This window comes from Somniosus microcephalus, chromosome 5 (assembly GCF_052327205.1).
Source record: "Somniosus microcephalus isolate GS21.2 chromosome 5, FLI_Smic_1.0, whole genome shotgun sequence".
NCBI classification, from domain to species: domain Eukaryota; kingdom Metazoa; phylum Chordata; class Chondrichthyes; order Squaliformes; family Somniosidae; genus Somniosus; species Somniosus microcephalus.
In genome coordinates, this window is record NC_140991.1 from 219,294,815 (window position 1) to 219,319,541 (window position 24,727).

Genomic DNA, 24,727 nt, shown 5'->3' on the forward strand with positions numbered 1-24,727 from the left:
AGAAGACCTTGCAGTGGATCCAATGGAGTTATTCCACTCGACCATAGTCGAATGTCTCCCTGTGACGAATGCAAACATAGAAAAGGAAACACGGAATGACCCGACTCTATCACGGGTCTATGATTTAACGGTGAAGGGATGGCCAGCACATGGCGAACCACTGCTGCCAGCATTTTCATCAAGAAGAGAACAGCTGTCAGTGTGCAGAGGAACCTTGATGTGTGGATCCAGAGTAGTAATTCCACCTAAGTTGACGGATAGAGTGCTCAGTGAGCTTCATGAGGGTCATCTGGGTGGGGTAAAAATGAAGAGCTTAGCCAGAGCGTTTGTGTGGTGGCCGGGAATCGATAGAGAAATCGAAGAGATGACCAAGAGCTGTGCAGGATGCCAGAAGGTCCAAAACGCCCCACCACAAGCTCCTCTGCATCCATGGGAATGGCCCTCATCCCCATGGCAAAGGGTGCACATTGATTTTGCTGGTCCCTTCATGGCCTCGATGTTTTTAATTGCGGTGAATGCACATTCAAAGTGGCCAGAGGTAATAAAAATGTCCTCAACCACCACGGAAAAAACTATCGCAGTTTTACGAACCATATTCGCCAGGAATGGGCTGCCTGAACAGATTTGCTCTGACAATGGACCACAGTTTGTGTCTGAAGAGTTCCGGAGGTTCTTAAAGAACAATGGTGTTAAGCATTACACATCTGCCCCATATCATCCAGCCACTAATGGATTGGCCGAGAGGTTTGTCCAAACATTCAAGAAGGCTAGCAAGGCAATGTGCAATGAAGATATACCCCTACAACACAAGGTGGACAACTTCTTGTTTGCCTACCGGAATGCGACACATGCGGTTACCAACCAAACTCCAGCCATGATGTTCTTCAATCGAAGACTACGATGCCGCTTGGATTTGGTTAAGCCAAACGTCCGAAGAGATGTGGAGAACAGGCAGTTTCAGAATATGAATGAAAGGCCGACCAGGAGTTTTAAGATAGGTCAACCAGTTTTGGCCCGGGACTACCGCACTGAGAAATGGCAGCCAGGAACGATTTGTACACGACAAGGACCTCTCATGTATACCGTGGACGTTGGGGAGAGCATTGTAAGACGCCATGCTGACCAGATTCTAGAGTCACTGGAAAACGTCAACTCCACACCACGATCTGATACACCTGGTAATGAAATCGATGTTCCAATTGCAGCTACCGCAGAACTGGTAATATTGGAAGCAGATGAACCAAACAACGACATTGATTTCGACTCAACATTGCCAGAAGAACCTGATACTCCAAAGAGGCGTTATCCAGACAGAATCAGGAAGCCTCCTCAAAGACTGAACTTATAATTGCTTAAACTTAACCAATGTATCTAGCAACAGTAATTGTGATTGTAATTCGTTATCATTAGTGTTAAATGAATGTTATGTACTGTTTATCTAAAAGGGGAGGAATTGTTGTGTATGTACCTTTAAGAGAATAACTGGTCTCAGACTGCAATACCGGCAGTGACCACCCCTGTATAAAAGGCGCTAGAGAGCCTCTGTTTTGTTAGATTCGTTTATGCCTTTCACCAGTAAAGTTCTGTTTGTTTCTCTCCTGCTAGTCCGTGTCTCAATCATTCACGGACTTAACAGTGCTGAAGCACTTTTCTCATTTTTTAAAGTTCGGAAGGGAGTTCAGTTTTAAGAGCTGAAGGGCTAGATTTTCAGTATAGACAGTTTTGGGGCGCTAAGCTTAGCGCCCGCCCGAAGTTATCGCCCGCCCCAAAGTAGCGCCCCGTTGCCGGAAATTCAGTGGCTTCGCCCTAAGAGGTTGGTGGAGCGCTAAAAGAGGCGTTCCACTAGTATCTTTAGGCGCTAAGCCGGCGGTGGAGAGCGCAACACCCGAGCTTGGGCGCAGCGCACGGCAGACACTCTGGTGCCAGTGAGCTCTTAAAGGGGAAGGGTGCATGTATTTTTTTCAAATGCAAAGTCTGGGGGGAAACGGGATGATGATGATGATGATGATGATGATGATGATGATGATGAGGAGGAGGAGGAGGAGGAGGAGGAGGAGGAGGAGGAGGAGGAGGAATAATAATAATTATTGGTGCCCGGAAACAGGACCGTTCACAACAACACCCAGCTTACTTCCACACAACACATGCAGAGTGCCTTTTGTACGAGTGCCCTTTAATTTGCGCTCCCCAGGGTGTGTTGCGTTCCCTTTTACAAACGCTCTGGACGCCAGCCGCACAATGGGGCGGTCCGACTGAAGTTTGGATTCGGGGCGGCCAAAGGGCGTTGCACGAGGATGTGACGTCATTTTCTGCGCGCGCATCCGGGCGGCCGCTAAACTTTGCACCGGCGCTAACGGGCAACTTAATTTGGGGCGGGGCGCAAACTGCGCTGCGCCCAGGCGCTACACGCATAGCGCCCGAAAATCACTTCTCTTAAGGCGCTAACTGCTGGCACAAGCAACTGAAAATCTAGCCCGAAGTCTCCCATTTGGGACTTCTTTTTAATGTTAATTTTTTTTAAAAAGGCAGTAAGGGCTGAAAACTTAATTTTTCCACTTAATTTTAATTTTTATAAGTTCAGAAGGCATTGCCCTTTTAATGCATTGCCTTTCAATTTCCCATAATGCCTAGTGAACTCCATTGCCTCGCTTCCAGAGGCTGTTGGAACATCGAAAGCCGCTTCTGGGGGGCACTCCGATGCCTGCAGTAACACACCAGGAGGGCATTACATGGTAAATTAGCGCTGGGCTAAAAATCTTTAGCCCCCACCATGAATTTTTCTCTTATAGCTTCGTCCATTTTCAGCGGCCGTTAACCCAAGGCCGCGGTGACACCAGCACCTCTCGTGGCAGCCATGAATTTTTAGCCCCTAGTTTTTGCAGACGATATCTGCCTCATTAATAAAAGTATACAAGACATGCAAAGAAAGACAAATGATCTCACAGAGACAAAACCAGAAAAGTGGGGTTATGCATCAACAGTACAAAAAGTCATGTCATGAAAGTTAATGTTGACTGAAAGGTGTATGACTGCAGGTTGTGTATTCTTAAACCTACTTAGGCAGTGTGCTGGAAGACGATGGAGGCTGCATGTCAGATATCAAAGCTCGCACCAGAAAGCGAGTAGAGCTTTTAAAATGCTTCACTCAATCTGGAAACCAAATGTGGCCGGAGAAAAAGCCAAGTTGAGAATTTTTCAAAGAAGTGTGCTAGCTGTGGTCCTACATTGATTAGAAATGTAGTGGTCCAACAGAGCCACCCAAAAGAAGCTCAACAGCTTCCAGTGTAGATGCCTGCGACTGCTCTTTATATCAGATGATTTAATAAAGTGATGATTGCAAGTGTACTTCAGGTGGCACAGATGCCAGCATTGACTATAATTACCACCTACAGGAGGCCTTCAAAGTGGAAATGGTTCAGGTACAGAGTAGACACATTCCCACGAGGAGGAAAGGAAGGGCATCCAAAGCTGGATGAATAAAGATATAGATGTTAAAATGAGACAGAAAAAGGAGGCTTATGACAATTGCAAGGTTCATAACACAGTGAATATAGAAAGTACAGGGGAGACCTAAAAAAAGTAATGAGGGGCAAAGCAAGAGTATGAGAATAGATTAATGACTAACATTAAAGGGAACCCAAAAGTATTTTATAAATACATAAATAGTAAAATGTTTGTCAAAGGAAGAGTGGGGCCGATTAGGGATCAAAAAGGAAATATCCTTGTGGAGGCAGAGAGCATAGCTGAGGTACTAAATGCATACTTTGCATCTGTCTTCACTAGATAAATGGATGCTGCCAATGTAGCCGTAAAGGAGGAGGCAGTAGCAATTTGGATAAGATGATAATAGATAAAGAGGAGGTACTTAAGTGTTTGGCAGTCCTCAAAATAGAAAAGTCACCAGGTCTGGATAGGATGCATCCTAGGTTACTGAGGGAAGGGTGGGACTTGTGGAGGTTCTGGCCACAGTCTTTCAATCCTCATTGGGTATGGGGGTGGTGCCAAAGGGCTGGAGGATTGCAAAGGTTATACTGTGGCAGAACCACTGAATGACTCTGGCTAACTATATATAATTCTCTTTAACGATGTTCTAACACCAGCCTAAACCTGTACCATTGTGTTAGGCATTACTATGTTTTGTATATAGAGTTTGCATGTATGGGGCGTGGCCCCTTTAAGAGCGCGGGAAAACGCGGGCAAACGCGATGACGTCACGTCGCAAATCACGGGACTGCCCAGTCAGTCCTCGTGGCATCTCCTTTGAGTAAAGACCTATTTGATTGTTCTCTTGTGTCGATCTCCGTTATTCGTAGGAATTTGTTAATTCCTACATTGGTGACCCCGTTTTTGTGAACGTTTTCACAAAAGAAGAGCACAGCATGGAAGCAAACGCCATTTCGCTAAAGCTACCGCAGTTCTGGGAGCAGCAAGCGCCCTCGTGGTTTGTTCAGGTCGAGGCCCAGTTCGCCCTGAGGAACATCGATGCGGATCAGACCAAGTATCTTTACATGGTCTCCGCACTCGACAGCTCTACCGCCTCTCGGAACGTCAGCCTCCTCGAAAACTCCCCAACGGAGCGCAAGTATGAAACCCTCAAAGCTCGGGCCATGTCATCCGTCCAGTCTACCGGGTTCTTGCCAGTCTTGCCCTTGAGGGCCTCGTACAGGGGCTGCATGAGTAGTGCTGCCTTGGGCACGAAACGGTGGTAAAAGTTTACCATGCCTAGGAATTCCTGCAGGGCCTTTATGTTCTGCGGGCGTGGAAAGGATGTCACCGCCTCTACCTTCGAAGGTAAAGGAACCGCTCCCTCTGAGGTGATGCGATGCCCCAGAAAGTCAATTTGGTGCAGGCCAAACTGACACTTGGCCGGGTTGATAATCAGGCCATGTTGGCTGAGGCGTCGAAAAAGGGTGCATAGGTGACAGGTATGTTCTTCCTTAGTAGGACTGGCAATTAGAATATCGTCCAGGTAGACGAAGAGGAACTTGGGGTCCCGCAGCACGGAGTCAATCAGGCATTGGAAAGCCTGGGCGGCGATCTTTAACCCAAACGGCATCCGTAAAAACTCGAAGAGGCCGAATGGGGTGATGACTGCAGTCTTCTGGACGTCTTGTGGATGAACTGGGACCTGGTGGTAGCCCCGGACGAGGTCGACTTTTGAGAACACGGTGTTCCCTGCCAAATGGGCAGAGAAATCCTGGATATGGGGGATCAGGTACCGATCCGGAGTGGTGGCGTCGTTTAGTCGTCGATAGTCGCCGCATGGCCGCCATCCACCGCCAGGCTTCAGGACGATATGGAGGGGTGAAGACCAGGGACTATTCGACCGGCGAATAATCCCTAACCGTTCCATGGTTGCGAACTCCGCCTTTGCGACCGCCAGCTTGCCAGGTTCTAGGCGCCGGGCCCGCGCATAGACCGGGGGGCCGTTGGTGGTGATGTGGTGTTCCACACCATGTTTCGTGGCTGTGGAGGAGAACGTGGGTCTTGTCAGGTTGGGGAATTTGCTGAGCAGGCGAGCGAACTCATCAGGAGTCGGGAACGCACAATACCACTGTTTAAAAAAGGGTAGAGCGATAAACCCAGTAACTACAGGCCAGTCAGCCTAACGTCGGTAGTAGGGAAACCTTCAGAGACAATAATCTGAGACAATATTAATTGGAATTTGGAAAAGTATGGGCTAATAAATGAAAGTCAACATGGATTTGTTAAAGGCAAATCGTGTTTGATGAAGTAACGGAAAGGGTTGATGAGGCTGATGTTGTGTATGGACTTTCAAACGGCGTTTGACAAAATACCACATAATAGACTTGTTAGCAAAATTAAAACCCATGGGATTAAAGGGACAATGGCAGCATGAACACAAGATTAGCCAAGAAAGAAAGAAAGAAAGAAGAAAGACTTGAATTTATATAGCACCTTTCATGACCACCGGCAGCCAGTTTGCACACAGCAAGCTCCCACAAACAGCAATGTGATAATGACCAGGTAACCTGTTTTAGTGATGTTGATTGAGGGATAAATATTGGCTAGGACACCAGGGAGAACTCCCCAGCTCTTCTTCAAAATAATGCCATAGGATCTTTTACATCCACCTGAGAGGGCAGATGGGGCCTTGGTTTAACGTCTTATCCAAAAGACAATAGAAAGCAGAGAGTACTGGTGAACGGTTGTTTTTCAGATTGGAGTGAGGTGTATAGTGGTGTTCCCCAGGGGTCAGTAATAGGACCACTGTTCTTTTTAATATATATTAATAACTTGGGTATACAGGGCATAATTTCAACGTTTGCAGATGATACGAAACTGTGTAGAAAACAATGAGGAGGATAGTAACTGACTTCAGGAGAACATAGACAGACTGGTGAAATGGGCCGACACATGGCAGATGAAATTTAATGCAGAGAAGTGTGAAGTGATACATTTTGGTAGGAAGAATGAGGAGAGGCAATATAAACTAAATGGTACAATGTTAAAGGGGCTGCAGCAACAGAGAGACATGGGGGGTGTCTGTACACAAATTTTTAGAGGTGGCAAGTTGAGAAGGCTGTTAAAAAAGTATATGGGATCCTTGGCTTTCTTATCAGATGAATAGAGTACAAAAGCAAGGAAGTCATGCTAAACCTTTATAAAACACTGCTTAGGCCTCAGCAGGAGTATTGTGTTCAATTCTGGGCACCACACTTTAGGAAGGATGTCAAGGGCTTAGGGAGGGTGCAGAAGAGATTTACTAGAATGGTACCAGAGATGAGGGACTTCAGTTATGTAGAGAAACTGTAGAAGCTAGGGCTTGTTCTCCTTAGAGCAGAGAAAGTTAAGAGGGGGTTTGATGAATGTGTTCAAAATCATGGATGGTTTCCAGTGGCAAAAGGGTCGGTAACCAGAGGACACAGATTCAAGGTGATTGGCAAAAGAATCAGAGGTGACATGAAGAAATATTTTTTGAGACAGTGAGTTGTTGTGGTCTGGAATGCACTGCCTGAAAGGGTGGTGGAAGCAGATTCAATAGTAACATTCAAAAGAGAGTTGGATATATACTTGAAAGGAAAAGAATTACAGGGCTATAGGGAAAGAGCAGGGGAGTGGGATTAATGGGATAGTTCTACAAAAGAGCCGAATGGCCTCATTCTGTGTTGTATCATTCTATGGTAACAGTCTGGGAGAGAAGATGGACCTACATTGGTCGCATTCTGAGAATGACTGACACAAGGATCACTAAGCCAACATGAAATTAGAAGCAACGAGGAAAAAGAGCTAGAGTTGATCAAGAGAAACTCTATGCAACAACAATGGATGCAGCTGTAGTGCACTTGCAACTAGGGGAGCTGGAGGCAAAAGCCTAAGACAGAATTAGATGGCGTGGATTGGTTACTACCTTACATCAATGGCACAGGAAGAATGATGATGGTGGGCTGGCAATGCATCTAAGGTGTTCTCCTCACCACCCCCCCACCCCCGCTGGAAATTCCAGACAGTCCGGCCACTGATTGGAGCCAGGGCAGGGTGTCAGTAACCTCCCCCCTCCTTCCAGCTTACACAGGGGCTCGTATTTAAATAAGTTTTAAAACATTATATTCAGGAGTCCCACTTCCGCCAGTTGTTCAAGCTGCTTCCCACCAGACATACTAGCATGTAACATGCACTGGATCCCTAAGTAGACCTGGAGCACAGGAACTCTGATGTTTGGAGTCCAAGTGCTCCTGATGTCAATGACTTCTAGGGGAAGGAGTAGGCTCTGCTCTCCCAAAGCCATCCCAGAATTCCTGGTTCTATGATGGGAACCAGTGTAACCTGCTTAATTTCTAGCCATTCTGGAGGTATTCAGTCAAAGTTATGTCAGAGGTCCACCAAAATGGCTGCAAATTTTTTGTCTCTATGTTTTCTATTACAGCATTACAACAAAAAGTTAATATCTGCTTCAAATTAAAATATAGCCCAATAATTCTACCAATATAGCCTGGAGTCTCAAAGCTGACTGGCCTTCAGGCCAACCTTTCTTCTTCATTCAGAGGGTCACCTCTTGTCAGTTGCTATGAAGCAGCAAAACCCTTAGGTATCTACAACTCAGGCCATTCCTGATTCTGGCTAGATAAGATGCAGGAAGAGGAGAGGAAATAGAAAGATTTTTTTTAAAAATTTCAAGCATTGTATATTAATGAATAATTATTGCAAGGCCCCATTCCTGGCATGTAGGCTCATTAGATTGGAGGAGGGGAGGGCTAGTCTTAAATCCACTCTTCTTCATTCCCCACCCCCAGATGATGGAGTGCTCCATAGTGCTCCATTTTGCAACCCAACCAACAACAGAGAAATCTGGTCAATGAGGGTTGGAAATAAGGCAACACTATAGGGCTGATTCTGTGACCCATGCTCCCAGCCAGACTTACAAAAGGATCCCATACTTATATGGTATTCACCATCCAGAAAACTTTTCAAACTGTTTACATTTCAGCCATGGCTCAGTTGATAGCACACTCGTCTGAGTCAGAAGGTTGTGGGTTCAAGTCCCACTCCAGCAACTTGAGCACATAAATCTAGGCTGACACTCTAGTGCAGTAGTGAGGGAGTGCTGTACTGTCGGAAGTGCCGTCTTTCAGATGAGACGATAAGCCGAAGCCCTGTCTGCTCTCTCAGGTGGACGTAAAAGATCCTATGGCACTAATTTGAAGAAGAGCAGGGGAGTTATCCTTGGTGTCCTAGCCAATATTGATCCCTCAATCAACATCACTGAAACAGATTATCTGGTCATTATCACATTTTGTGGGAGTTTGCTGTGCGCAAATTGGCTGCTGCATTTCCTACATTACAACAATGACTACACTTCAAAAAGTTCTTAACTGTCTGTAAAGCGCTTTGGGTCTGGTGGTCCTGAAAGGCGCTATATAAATGCAAGTCTTTATTTCTTTTGTTTTTAAAAAACTTTTACAGCTCCAAAAACAAAGAAAAGCAATTTATATGTCACTGTATGAAATGTAGCTGAAGCCAAAAGAGTTTCAGCTTTTAACAATTAGTGTGTGAGATGTAGGTTAATACAAGGGAAAATGCTACTCCCTGTATTAATCACTTGAATGTCAACAAGGTCAAGGGAGTCTAGTGTCATTGAACCTCTGTTTATTATTGCAGTATTAATTTAATAATCTTTAAAATTATTCCTGCACATTTCAATTGTTCAGCTCTTTTCTCTTCATTTTACTTTTTATTGTTAAAAAATCAAATATTTAGAGAATGCTGTCCTCACCTGTCTAGCCAGAACAAGAAGAGTGACGAAGAAAATAAAAAGAGAGATTGCACCCATTGTCTTCAGATCCTTCAGCACACCAGGCCTAACAAAGGAGTAGAAATATAATATGCTTAATACATGAAATCAATATTAGAATAAAATTCTGGCACCAGATCAGTGTATAACTGTAAAAAATATTGACCTTTAAACAATATTGATTCAATTTATTTGTATACAGTCTTCCTTTTTGTTCCATGTTAAAATTTTTCCTTACTTCCACTTTTTTAATTTAATGTTCATTGCAAGCTGTAACATTTCCATCTGTTTCTTTTAAAGTTATTGTGATAAACATACAATGATGGAAAACATGATCAAAAGTTTAAGGGGAAAAAATTTGGCATCGGCCATTTTGGGACGCTAACATCGCCTGGGCGATAACTTTAGCGCCCGGCTGTAATTAGCGCCGGCAACCGCAAAATTGAGTTTTAGCGCCCCAAGAGGGAAGTGGATGCTAAATCAAGTGCCTGATGCACGCCTCCTGCAGTTGTCGGTGTTTTCAACTGGCGCTGCTGCGGGGAGCGGAAGTCAATTTCGGGTCCGGGGCGCTACCGGGGCAATGCGCACGGCAATGATGTTATGATCTCCGGGCGAAGGAGATCGGGGCGCAACGCCATAGCACCGCCGCCAAACTCCCGCCTAATATGGCAGGAGTCGATGTCAGCACCGCGCCCGATCGCAAAGCCATTTGCGCCCATTAGCTCCCCCAGGCAAAAGCATCCAATTTCACCCCCATAAGTTTTTCATATTCACCACAAAAATATTTATTTCACGGTGTTCTGAATTGATTCCATCATACTCATCGTATTCATAATATGTATAAATTCTTTGCTACTTTCATTTTTTAAACCTTGATTTCTTCAACTTTTTCTATCCACGGTATATTTCAGCCAGAAGGGTGAAATAATGTGCATAGTTAGTAGTGTAGGTTGCATAATGAGAGTTCTTCACTTCCTTGAAATAAAATAATGGTATCAGGAGTAATTTCTTGGTGAAGCAGAGAAGGCTAAAAGGAAATTTTATATATATTTAAAATTTTGACAAGGTGAATAGAAAAAGGATATTTACTCCAGTTGGAGATTCAGTGACAAGGGGAATTTAAAACAGTCATTAGCACAGTGAGAAGAGAGATTAGAAGGGATTTCTTTAGGCAAAGAGATGTTGGAGCATGCAATGCTTTGCCACAGGACATAGTTGAGGCATACCTTTTAATGGAAAAGTGGATAAATATTTGAAGCAGAGGAAGATACAGAGCTATATGGAAAGAACAAGGCAGTGGGATTAGTTTTGGATTGCTATAGCAAAGAGCTGGCAGACACATGATGGGCCAAATGGCCTCCTTCTATGCTGTAAACTTCTATGGTTGAATGATTCACACATATGATAATCAACAGGAAAAACTCTACAAAGTACTGTAAGCTTGGAGAGAATTTACCTTTCTATCTGTACAGTTGTGTATAGCATTTTGCTATAATCATCAAAGAGCGAGGCATGGGTTTGCAGAAGAATTACATTGTAAACCACCACAGCAATCAGCATTATCATCATCTTCAGCTCGTAGTTTACTCGCAGGAACACAGAACACGACATCAATGCCAAAATACAGCTGTATAGAAAGTACTATGGTAGAAAAGTAACACATTGAAACCCTATTATAGTGAAGTCTATTAAAATGAATTTTCCTTTATAAAAAAATTGAAAATCGCACTGTTGGCTTCTGCTATAATAACACACCTCTTACAGGGAGATGTCTCTAAAAGGTCAAGATCAGTGCCGCAAGGCTAAGAGTATTTGGATGTATTGCTAGCACAATCCAATATAAAACAAAAAGCACCATAATGTCTTTGTACAAAACCTTAGTTAGAACTCACCTAGTAGTCAAGTTATGATCTCCTCACATGGTGGGTAATAGAGGCCCTGGAAAAGGTTCAGAGGAGGGCCACTAGATTTATACCCAGTTCAAAAGCCCTTAATTATGATATACTTAGAGAGCTTGGCATTTCTACTCTAGAAAAGCATAGACTTCGAGCAGATTTGATTGAGGTATTTAAAATAATGAAAGAACTAGACTGTGTTTGGGTGAATAGACTATTTTGATTAGAAATGTTAGAGAGAAGCAGGGGACATGCATATAAGTTAGGTAAGCATAGCACTGGTTAGATGTCAGAGGTTCTTCTTTTTGCAGAAGGTCATCATTCTCTGGAACAAGTTGCCTGCTTGTGCAGTGAGTGCGGATTCATTGCAAACATTCAAAAGAGAGTTGGAGGAATTCCTGGCTGAGGCTGATATCACAGTGTGCAAAATGTAGGTGGGATGGATTGGGTGATATGTCTCATGGTCACTGTGGTTTCTGGAACTAGTTTTGGCTACCTTTGGGAGTCAGAGATGAATTTCCAAGAATGCTACCTCCACCGCTTGCCCCCACCCCTGAATTGGCCATGGGTTTTTTTTTAATCTGTTTTTTTGCCTACCAAGGAGATTACATGGCTTCTGGTGGATGGGACCATTGGTGGTCAGGTTGCTTAGTTGTAACATGACTGTACGGGACAGTCTTAACGGACCAGCTGATCTTTTCCTGTCCATCATTTTTGTATGTTGGGACAAGCAGGACTTTGTTCTAAGAGGGTTTCACTATGGATGTGCATTAGAAACATTTTTTTTTGAAAGAATCTAATAAAAAATGAAAAGTCACTAAAATACAACTATGAATCAAAAATAAAACTAATGGTTACTATTTCTGATTTGAGTTGTCAACATAAATGGCTGAGTGGTACCTATAATGTTTTCAAAATGTCTAATGTGTGCAGCTTACAGCATTAACATCAAAGACAACAGCAAGCTGACTATAGTACTCTGATGTTTCTGTAGAACCACTGCTGTGCACATCAATCCATCAACCAGAGCTGCAAAACTAATACTGTGTAATTTCTCTGAAATGTTGCTACATATGTCCAAGTTAAGAGTAAGAATACATGAGATGAGAAATGGTCATTCAGCCCATCTAGCCCGTATCTTCCAGAGTCGGTAATCCACTTTATCACGGACTCTATCCAGCTTATTTAAGCTCCTGAGGAAACTTTACCCCTGATTTTTAAAGGTGAATTAAACAAATATCTAAAAACATTCATGTTATGGCAATGTGAAATTACTTCACAGCAACTGATAAGCCTATGTTTCTCAGTTATCTGTAAACATTTTTCATTCTGTCTTAAATTATCATTTTACAATTCAAATAATTATAAAACTAGTCAGATGATCTCTGATGAACTTTTTTAAAATAAATGTGTCTTTCTTGTGCTGTAAATGATTTTCTGTTTGTGTGGTACTGTGCAACGCTTTGTCTGAAAAATAATATGATGAATACTCAAGAAGGAAGTTGATCAGAGCATAAGTAATAGATGTTTCACTGCAGATGGAAAAATAAGTATAATTTTAGATCTTTATGTGTGTTGAGCTGGTTCTTCTTTACTTGGCTAGATGTTCTAACTTTCCTTTTTCTACTGCGATGCTTCTAATTTATTTTTCTGGGTAGGAAGTGAATTCATAACTACTGCCAAGATGATATAATCAAATAAATATCAATTATGGCCTTCTGCCAACCAAAGGAAAATATGCCCTTTGGGGTGTGATAAAACTCTTAGGGCTAGATTTTCATGGAGCCGTCAGGCGGGGTTTCAGGCGTGTGGGGGGGAAAATCCCAGCTTTGGGGGTCCCGACACCATCCCGCCCAAAACCCCGCCCCACGTAAGTTTCAGGGGCGGCGGGTACCTGCCCCGCACTGGGACCCGCCGAAACCAGGCGGGAAGGGATTAGTGCCAATTAACTGCCTGTTAACAGGGAGTTAACAGGCAGTTTTTAGCCTAATCCCCATTTTGAGGGGTTTCGTGTAGGTTTCCCGACGGCTCCAAACCACGCCAGGTTAGAGCAGCGGGCTGTCGGGTTGAATGAGTTGGAGGAGTCGCGATGTCGGCGCTCAGGTGAGTGATGGGTGCATGAGTGTAAAGGTAAGTGTGTTTGGTGTGTCTAAAGTGTGTAAAGAACTTTTACTCACCTTAACAGCCTTTCTTCCTGCAGCCGTCGGGAGCGCAGCACTCAGCTGGAACTGAAAGCTGAATGGCTGCGATCTGTCAAAAGTGACAGCCTTCAGCTTTTAGTGCTGCTGAGATTTCTAAATGAGTCTGCGCAGAAGGACTCAACTTAGAAATCAGACTGTCAGTGTTTGACAGCTTCAAACAGCTGTCAAACACTGATATTTCATCTATCAGAAATCTTGACAGATGAAATTTCAGTCTGTGATGTCACCTGTTGCCGGGTGGCCCTTAATTGGCCTGCTGAGCCCGCTGGGCGGGCTCAACAAGGTCAATCAAGGGAAAATCGCGCGGATTGGCCGGACGTCGAAGTAGGCGGGTCAGAAACCCAAAAGGGGAAGTCCCGCCTTCTTCCCGACAGGTTCGACAAAATCGACCCCTTAAATTCTATTTTTAGGTGTCCTTTGGTGTTACTTTATCTTGAAGCACTTCATTAAAGGTGCATTCTTACTACAAGTGCTGACTTGGCTTTTGTTCAGAAAATGTTACTTTAACACCAAATATCACCCATTAGGAAAATATTCACTCAGCATAAAGATTCCAGTGGGGTTTCAAGTTATCAGATCAGGTTACTTTTCAATATAAAATAATTCCAAACCATATGCATCACTAATCATTGAAATATTATTGACCAACATGCAACACAATCAAACATGCATCAGTGAATTCATAAATTAATAGAGTACCATCAACCAGAGAATCAATACATTCAGAGACCACTGGGAGCCAGAAATTAATAAATGAATACAGTAGCAGAAAAAGCAGTAAACAGAAAATAATACTGGAGCAACTATTGTAGAAATGGGTTGCAGTGAATTACTAGACCAGTGGTATTACCAGCAAAAACAAGATTTTAATGAAAATTGGACAATATCTTAATAAATTCATCGAGCAGCAGGCACATCAATAAATGAATACATTGACACAGCACTGGGCACGAGTGAATTAGTAAATGAATGGAGTAGTGGTACATAAACAAATCAATAAAATAATGAAGCATCAGCCACTAATAAATTCATAGAAGAGCAAGTACACCAACAAATTAATGAAACAGCAGGCCCCAGCAAATTTATTAATGCATAAGTGGACACCAGTGAATTAATAAATTTACAGAGCAGCAATCACACCAACAAATCAATAAAATAATGGAGCAGAAAGCAGCAGTGAAGCAATGAATTAACATAGCAGCATGCACACCAACAATATCAATAAATGGATGGAGCAGCCAGTACACTATCAAGTGAATAATAGGCAGCAGGCACCAGTGAATTAATACACGACAAATAATTAAATTATGGAGCAGTACTAAACAGTGAATTAAGCAATCAATGTAGAAGTGAGTATTAACTAATGAATAAATTAATAGAGCAGCAGGCACACCGTTAAGTCAATGCATTAATGGAAAATGGTCGCACCAACTGAATGGTATATCAGGCAGAAACTAATTAATAAATTCATAGAGCCGTGAGCAAACTGACAAATCAAGAATTAATTAATGGAGCAGTGTGCAGTAGTATTTAATTAATTATGGAACAGTAGGCACACCAAAATGGAGCAGAGTACTAATGAATTAATACACCCTTCCTATTTTTGAAACTGCTGCCTCCTGTAGCTGCTGATTTACTTTCATTGGTTTCACCTGCAGTTAATGACAACTACATTTTCATGTCACTGTGTCACACAGTGGCCAGAGGGCTGCAGTTACAAGACACGATGTTAACATTGGGATTTTCTATTATACTATTTTTTTTCCATTATAAATGTTGACATGAAAGTGACAAAACATTGTGACAACAGAAAATAAGGTTTGGAAAAACAATTATAAATTAACTTCCAGATTAACTATTTCAAATCCTCTTCTGCAATTTACTTGAATTATTTGTATATTGGCAAGTAATTGATTTTTAAACTACATATAACTACTTTATTATTTTAAGTGTTACAGTTGGTATAGTGAAAGAAATGACTCCAATGGACTGCTGCCTTTAGCTAAATATTAACATGCATATATAAAACAATTCATAAGGGAGAGAGCGGTCAAATATAATTGTACTTACTGGCAGGAAGAAATAGTCATTGTGCACAAACAACAGAGCCTGCCCATTTGAAAATTGTAAACTTGCATTTGTGCTGTTAACAGAGACAGAAGGTACCACTGAGTTCTTCAAGAAAAACTGAAGGAAAAATGACAAAAGAAATCAGCAATTGTAGATAAAAATAGAAGTTTTCATTTTAGATAGTAACATCTCTTAAGACTATTGATGTAAAACATCTTGAAATTCGGGTCGGGGGCTTCCTGCGGGAGCAAGCCTCCGACCTGCACTTACCTATCGCGCCGGCCGTTGAGCTGTGGGCCCCCGTGGGATTTCGATCCTGGGCCTGCTCCAACTGCCGGCGTGCAGTGCTTGCGTATCCCAGGGGCGCAGTTAGTTCGATGCGTCCCCTGGGATCACGTGGGCCATGGAGAGCCAATGGCAGCAGGGAATGCTTCATTCATAAGTTTGACAGGAAGAACTGTCAAACCTATAAATACTATAAGCCCCAAAACATCACTAAAACTTCAAATACATTTTTTTTTAAATCACATTTTTAAAATAACTATAAATTACATGAAATAACTATTTTAAACAATAATTAAAATTTTTGAAAAAATTAATTACATTTTCTAATGGGGCTAAAAATAAACTTACCTTTCTTTAAAGTATTTAAAAATAATAAACCTGTGGAAAAAATGTTTTAATTTTTATTAATTCACCACTTACCTTGTTAAAAGCAGGCCTTGCACCTGCTTTTTAAAAGTGTAACTGCTGGAGACTTAACCTCCCGGAAAAACCTGGAAAAAAAACGTAAGTTCGATGCGCATGCGCTGCCTCTCCGGCGCACGTGTTCCACCTCTCAACCCCTTCTTTCAGGGGAACGAAAGTGCTGGTTTCCCGCGCATGCGCAGTGCATGCACGAAACCAGCACTTCCATTGGGCCTACGCGTGAGTACCCTGTGTGTACTCACGCGTTGGGACCCGAATTTCTGGGCCCTTCTCTCCGCTTATGTATAATATTGTTTCAGCATAGGAAGCAGCTGAAGGTTTTTTAATGATAAATTAGCCCTCACCTAGAGATTCAGTGAATATAATTAAACCATTTGTCAATGTGATAAAGTCAGTTTTTTAAATTGCTAATATAGGCATATTTACATTACATAACTGTATTGTTGCCCTATTTAAGTGCATTTCCCCCCCAACTTATTCAATGCCTCATCAATCATGCAGCAGTTCTGTCCAGGCTGGGGGAGGGTGGGGTGAAAGAGTGGTGATGCTCCACATTGTACCATCAGAACATATACAAACTATACTTTATGCTTGGTGGTCATTTGACTGGTTTGTTACTCGTGTTGTTATTAATGGTGAAAGTATATTTTATTTTGTGTCAGGTTTTAATATGCAAAGTGGCTTCTTCAAATGGAGTAATGTTTAGGCTAAGAGTTTACTTCATTTAATTGTTTGCTTTTCAAAACAAAATAATTATATCACAAATAGAGTAAAAACTGGAACAAATTTCCCTTTCTGTTTTACCAACTTGGTTGAACTTTTTGAGGAAGTTACTAAGTTGGTTGATTTCAAAAGCCGAATGACAATACGCACCTTGATTTTCAGAAAGCCTTTGACAATATGCTGGACAAAAGGCTACTAAATAAGGTTATGTCTTGAGATTGGTAGGCAGATTTTGGGTTGGATAAGAAACCGGTTGCATTCTCTTAGCCAGAAAGTAGTTATTAATGGTAGTAGTTCTGTGTGGGGATCCGTCACTAGTGGAGTCCTAAAGGATTTTGTGTTCGGGCAGTTGTTCTTCACCATCTTTATCAATGATCTGGATAAAGGGAACTGTCCACTAGTTCGTGGATGGTATGAATATATATGTAGGTGTAGTTATTAAATGAACAATAAAGAACTCTGAAAAACTATTTTAAACAATATTGGCCCAGTAATTCGGGTCCGGGGCTTGCCGCGCGTGCAAGCCCCGTATATGCACTTACCCGACGCGCTGACATTTCACCTCCAGGGACGCCTGCAATTCGAGTTTGAAAAAGAAGAATCCCGGGCAGCGTCTGACGTCACGCCGCCCAGGAGTGCAGCCAGCGCGAAGCCTGGAGCGCGCTGTGCAAGTGAGACACGCCCCTTGAGGTCTCAGTTTAATAGGACACGCCCCCAATGTTTCTCACAAGCTGCTAAGCATTTTTACATGCAAAGCAACATTTTAAATAGGTTTTTGGTATTTTTATGAAGTTTTTGGTAACTTTTATAAACTTTTAAAAACGTTTACATTATTTTGAAGAATCTGAAGTAGTTTTAAACAGATTTAAAGCAATTTAAAGACTTTTAAAAGCCCTAAAATAATTTTTTTTATTCCATTTATTTATTTACCAATGTCATCGTCATACGTGTCTTCACACTGTTCCCTTTGGCGAACTGTATGAAGTGGTGGAAGGATTTATGGCCGTGATTAACACTCATTCCGTGACCGTAACCATCTTTGAACCAGCCATTAGGGTGGTTAGTCCTATGGCAGGAGGGTTTTACGGGCTCCCACAAGCTATACAAGGAGGGGGGGCTACCCACACCCACGGACGCAAATATCCCACTGGATGTCAACCCAGCATTTAGAGCCGGAGCTCCGACTCCACTTGCCGGGACTGTCTGGAGCGGGGTTCGAAACCCTAACCCCGTTTGGCCCAGCGGCGGGGATCCTACCGCTACGCCAAAGGCCCAATCCGATTAGCAACGTGAAATGGCTGGAATGAGCACAATTCACGGCATTAAAAGAACTCACAATTGAACTGATGATGACCTCAGCAATCTCCTCAATGAGGTGGAGGCGCAGCGCCTGCTCATCATTGGTAATGAGAAGTCCAAGGCGCCGCAAAAAGGACAGATGATAGCTTGGTCTTTCAAGTGGCAGCATAGGGCTCCAGTCACGGGGAGGGAAAAGGCGCAGGAAACGTATGGGTGTCACCTTTTGCGCGGAGTGGGCCTTTTGCGTAGCGGTAAGCATCCCCGCCGCTGGGCCAGAAGGAGTAGGGTTTCGAACCCCGCTCCAGACAGTCCCGGCAAGTGGAGTCGGAGCTCCAACTATAAATTCTGGGTGGACATCCAGCGGGATACTTGCGTTCGCGGGTGTGGGTGGCCCCCCCCTCAGATGGGTTGTGGGAGCCCGTAAAACCCTCACGCCATCGGACTAACCACCCTAATGGCTGGTATGAAGATGGTTATGGTCACGGAAGGAGTGTTAACGTGGCCAGAAATCCTTCCACCACTTCATACAGTTCCCGAAAGGGAACAGTGTGAGGATACGTACGACGATGACCTGTTGCGCAATGCACCTCCTTGGACCCTCAGTCGCAGATGCGAGGGGGCAAATCGTGCAATTGTTAAATTTTTCATTTTATTGACATGTAAAATATTGGCCCAGTAATTCCCTTCCAAACGCGCGAGTACGGTCGGGGTACTTACGCGTCTGTCCGGAGGAAATGCCGGTTTTCAGCATGCACAGCGCATGCGGGGAAAATCGGCATTTCCTGTCCTCTGAACGAAGGGGTTCAGAGGCAGAACGCGTGCGACTGTACAGGCAGCGCGTGCGCAGTAAAATTCGCCGCTTTCATTCATGCTTTCAGTGAGGTCAAGTCCTTACAACTTACACATGAAAAAAGCATGAGTACAGTTGCTCCAGAGGCTGCGGTTGTTTGGGAAAGGGATGAAAGTTATTTTAAGAAATGCTGAGGTAAGTTTTAAAGTTTATTTTTGTTTTTTAAAACGGGTTTTCAGTACTGTAGGTAGAAGGATCAATTGTGGCTATGTGAATTGAATTTGCTGTGTTTATTAAATGTGAAAATGACTCCAACATTTTTAAGAAAGAAACTTTTCATCAGTAATCTATTCTTTTAAGTAATTATGTATGTATGTCTGTATATATTCCTTTGAGTGTATGTATATATTCCTTTACTTATGTGTATGAATGTATGTATTTAATTATGACTTTCAAAGAAAGTAACTTATTGGAAAATCATAATTAAAAACATACATTCATACACATAAGTAAAGGAATATAAAACATACATACATATACGTAAAGGAATATATGCGGACATACATACATAATTACTTATTACTGATGAAAAGTTTCTTTCTTAAAAGTGTTGGAAATGTTACATTACTCATTTTAGAACACTCATTCTCACATTCAATTCACACAGCCACAATTGCTCCTTCTACCTACCGTACTGAAAACCCGTTTAAAAAAAAAAAAAATTTAAACTTTAAAACTAACCTCAGCCTTTCTTAAAATAAGTTTCCTCCCTTTCCCAAACAGAAATTGAAGACTTTCAGAAGCTCCACGATGACAGACTTCTTCCTCCGCAGCTTCTCGATAGCTTTACTCCTGCTTTTTTCATGTGTAAGTTGTAAGGACTTACCCTCACTGAATCCATGAATGAAATCGACGAAGTTCACTGCGCACGCGCTGCCTGTGCAGTCGCACGCGCTGTGCCTCTGAACCCCTTCGTTCAGAGGACCGGAAATGCCGGCGTTCTCCGCATGCACGGTGTTTCCTGAACGCCGGCATTTCATCCGGCCAGATGCGTGAGTACCCAGACCGTACTCACGCATTTGGACCCGAATTACTGGGCCAATGTTAAAATTTGAAAAAAAAAAAAAATTTTTAAATCGGGGCTAAAACTAAACTTACCTTACTGTAAATTCTTTAAAAATAACAAAATGGTGGAAAAAAAAATTCTCAATTGTACTAAAAGCCCACTTACCTGAAAAACTAAGTACTTACGTGTGGTTTTTCAATGCGTAAAGACCAGAGGCCTTTACACACGCGCAACTCTGGAAAAAAAAAAGGAATTTCACTGCGCACGCGCTGCCTGTGCAGTCGCGCGTGTTCTGCCTCTTAACCTCTTGGGTCAGAGGACAGGAAATGCCGGTTTTCAGCGCATGCGCTGTGCATGCTGAAAACCGTCAATTCCTCCGGGCACACGTGTGAGTACCCCGTCCGTACTCATGCGTTGTGCCCGGAATTACTGGGCCAATATACTGTTGTGTCCCGCATGCAGTTCTATCTGAAATGTGTAATGAGTGGGGGTATTGGGGATGAAAAATCACAGCCCTTCCAGCATGCTTCCACTGTATCTCTGGTGGGAGTGTGCTGGAAGGTCCGCAAATTAGGCTGAAACCCAGAATTGCCAGGTTCCAGGCTTATTTTGGGAGATTCTGCAAGGTCTTATCGGGGCAGATCCTCCATTCACACCAAACAAGGTCAGTAGGCTAGCAGAGGGCAGGGGTAGGAGTGGGAAGACTGAAATTTTGTGTCCCCCCACCCGCTCAATAAATGGGAGGATTATCAGTGACTGGTATGTCGAGTAAAATTGGGGGTAATGGCCAGCTGACTAACCATTGTAGGGCCCACTTGGGGTTCCAGGCCTCTATCATGGCCTGTACTCCCAAAGGTTCTGCAATTTTTTTAATACATTATTGGCTATGCCGAGAGAGGGAGCTAAGGGGGCACTTCATAAAAACATAGAAGATAGGAGCAGGAGTAGGCCATTTGGCCCCTCGAGCCTGTTACGCCATTTAATGAGATCATGGCTGATCATCCAAATTCAGTACCCTGTCCCTGCTTTCTCCCCATATCCCTTTAGCCTTAAGAAATATATCTAACTCCTTCTTTAATATATTTAATGAATTGGCCTCAACTGCCTTCTGTGGTAGAGAATTCCACAGGTTCACCACTCTCTGGGTGAAGAAATTCCTCCTCATCTCAGTCCTAAATGGCTTACCCCTTATCCTTAGACTGTGTCCCCTGGTTCTGGACTCCCCCGCCATTGGGAACATCCTTCCTGCATCTAGTCTGTCTAGTCCTGTTAGAATTTTATAAGTTTCAATGAGATCCCCTCTCATTCTTCTAAACTCTAGCGAATATAAGCCTAATCGACCCAATCTCTCCTCATACATCATTCTTGCCATCCCAGGTATCAGTCTGGTGAATCTTTGCTGCACTCTCTCCATGGCAAGAACATCCTTCCTCAGATAAGGTGACCAAAACTGCACACAATACTCAAGGTGTGGTCTCACCAAGGCCCCCTACAACTGCAGCAAGACATCCTTGCTCCTGTACTCGAATCCTCTCACTAAGAAGGCCAACATACCATTTGCCTTCTTAATCGCCTGCTGCACCTGCATGCTTACCTTCAGTGACTGGTGCACAAGGACACCCAGGTCCCGTTGCACATCCCCTTTTCCCAATCTATTGCCGTTTAGATAATAATCTGTCTTCCTGTTTTTGCCACCAAAGTGGATAACCTCGCATTTATTCACATTGGGCAGATGCATGGCAAATGCAGTATAATCACCCAACCTGTCCAAATCATACTGGAGTTTCTCTGCATCCTCCTCACAGCACACACGCCCACCCAGCTTTGTGTCATCTGCAAACTTGGAGATATTACATCTAGTTCCCTCATCTAGATCATTTATATAGATATATTGTGAATAGCTGGGGTCCTAGCACCGATCCCTGAGGTACCCCACTAGTCACTGCCTGCCACTCGGAAAAAGACCCAATATTCCTATTCTTTGCTTCCTGTCTGCCAACCAGTTCTCTATCCAAGTCAGTACCTTACCCCCAATCCCGTGTGCTTTAACTTTGCACACTAATCTCTTTTGCAGGACCTTATCGAAAGCCTTCTGAAAGCCCAAATACACCACATCCACTGGTTCACCCTTATCTATTCTGCCAGTTACATCCTCAAAAAATTCCAGTAGATTAGTCAAGCATGATTTACCTTTTGTAAATCCATGTTGACTTTGTCTGATCCTGTCACTGTTTTCCAAGTGCTCTAATATTACATCTTTTATAATGGACTCTAGCATTTTCCCCACTACCGATGTCAGACTTACCGGTCTATAATTCTCCATTTTCTTTCTACCATCTTTTTTAAATAGTGGAGTTACATTAGCTATCCTCCAATCCATGGGAACTGTTCCAGAGTTTATAGAATTTTGGAAGATGACCAGCAATGCACCTGCTGTTTCTAGGGCCACTTCCTTAAGTACCCTAGGATGTAGATTATCAGGCCCTGGGGATTTATCGGCCTTCAATCCCATCAATTTTTCTAACACCATTTTCCTACAAATATTGATTTCATTCAATTCCTCCCCTCTCATTAGACCCTATGTTCCCCAACATCTCTGGGAGGTTATTTGTGTCCTCCTTTGTGAAGACAGAACCAAAGTATGTATTTAATTGGTCAGCCATTTCTTTGTTCCCCATTATAATTTACTCTGATTCTGACTGCAAGGGACCTACGCTTGACTTCACCAATCTTTTTCTCTTCACATATCTATAGAAGCTTTTACAGTCAGTTTTTATGTTCCTGAAAGCTTACTCTCATAATCTATTTTCCCCCTCTTAATTAATCCCTTTATCCTCCTTTGCTGAATCCTAAACTGCTCCCAATCCTCAGGTTTGCTGCTTTTTCTGGCCAAATTATATGTCCTCTTCTTGGATCTTATGCTATCCCTAATTTTTATGCCAAACAGGGATGAACAAATTCTGTAGTTCATCCATGCGATCATTAAATGTTTGCCATTGCCTATCCACCATCAACCCTTTAAGTAACATTCCCCAATCCAGCCTAGCCAACTCGTGCCTCATATTTCTTTCCAGGGCAGAGGGGACCTAGCACCCCATCTGGTTCTGGCAACCTGCACTGCAGTTTGCGGCCTCTGAGGCCTAGGGCTCGATTTTAATAATGGATGTGGGTTGAGGGCGGGCCCGCTACTCGGCAGCTTTCGGACCTGCACCCGGCTGCCGCCTCCCAGCACTTCTGATTTTGGCTTCGTTGTCCTCGTTACGGCCGACGTGCAGGTCCCTCCAGGCAATTGCTTGGAGGGTGTCAGTTTCTTGCGTCTGATGACACATTGTTTGTTTGAAACTTTAAAGGGGCCATGTCCCCTTTGCATACAAATGTCATTGGGATGGCTTGGTGCTTTATTATCTAGAAAGGGTAGTTGACAGCGTCTGCTCTGAGCAAAATTTAATGAATGATATTGCTGGTCATAATATTCCAGAAGGAGATTCATGATTTTTTGATATCATCGGACAATGAAATGAAAAAGATGTTAGATGTGTTCCAATCATTTGCTTTGGTAATATTGCTTTTTTCTCTTAACGGTGCTGGGAGCTGCAGGAATGGTAGCCCCAAAACTAAGGCTGCAGCCAGGTTCAATGAGGGCTCTTTCCATGCTCTTGTTGAGGAAGTTAGAGGACGTTAGGAGCTCCTCTTTCCTGGAAACGGAAGGAGGAGGCCTCCTCAGCAAACCAAGGCAGCTTGGCTGCAAATTGCTGAGGAGGTGTGCTCGAGGTCTGAGTGCAGACGCACATGGGTTCAGTGTTCAGAAAGGTTTAATGATCTGCTGAGATCACCTAAAGTGTGGCCTCTGTGTTCTGGGAAATGTAAGTTCAAGAGTGAGGGCTCAGGGCAACTTCCATGTAGAATGTTGGTGGTGACACTGAGCGCAAACCACCGTTTATTGGACAGATGATGCCTGGGGTTTGAGACTGTCGGACTTATATTCATCTCCATGTGCCAGCCACCTGTGGTTGAAGCGTTAGCTTACGCGAATCTGGCATGGCTGAGTGTATCCCTTGCCTGACGGCCATCAATGTGGTCACCTGCTGCTGGATTGGCGGCATTCGGCCCCGCAGGGTGTCACTCCCCGTTCTCCGCCTCGTCCTATTCATCTTCCTCCAACGAGGCTGTGTGCTGTGCCACTTGTTCATCCGGCAGCACTAAACCGCGCGGCTCTTCCTCCGAACCCGACGACCAGGATGAGAGGATGTAAATGGTTCCCATCCCGTTGTTATAGATTTCAGTTGAGGCAAGAAGCTTGCAAGTGCACACTCAAAGTGGCCTGAAATTATTCTAATCAGTTCAAACTGCAGATGGGTGTCAGCTTGACCAGTCACAAGGTCAGTAGATTTGCAAAATCTTATCCCAAACCTCCAACAACAAAGTTGTTGCGCTTGAATGCCAGCCATGTTACAGAGCACTAAAGTTCTGCACCAATAATGACTACAAATCATGTCCTCTACCAACAAGTTTCCTTGCAGCGGGACTGTTTCTGACAAGACAGGAAACAGGAGCCAGAGGCACGAAAATGGGAACCCACTATCAAAATAGGATTAGCACAGCAGTTAACAGCCTCTTAACTGCATCAACTACCTGTCCCACCGGTTGGAGTCGGGTCAGTTTGGGAGCGGCTGACCCGACACTCTCAAAAATCACGTGGGGGGCGGGATGGAAGCGGGTTGG

The 24,727-nt window shown here is 43.4% G+C and overlaps 1 protein-coding gene across 5 annotated transcripts in view; it reads right to left on the reverse strand.

Annotated features, from left to right (window-relative positions):
* Positions 1 to 24,727, reverse strand: part of adcy2b (adenylate cyclase 2b (brain)) — a 779,528-nt gene that overhangs the window by 82,075 nt on the left and 672,726 nt on the right. For all 5 annotated transcript variants that reach the window (XM_085988701.1, XM_085988702.1, XM_085988703.1 and 2 more), the window contains 3 exons: positions 15,420 to 15,536; positions 10,710 to 10,894; positions 9,236 to 9,320 (listed from right to left, as the gene is read on the reverse strand). In XM_085988701.1, coding sequence (XP_085844827.1) covers positions 9,236 to 9,320; positions 10,710 to 10,894; positions 15,420 to 15,536 — 387 coding nt within the window. The remainder of the gene's footprint in view (positions 1 to 9,235; positions 9,321 to 10,709; positions 10,895 to 15,419; positions 15,537 to 24,727) is intronic.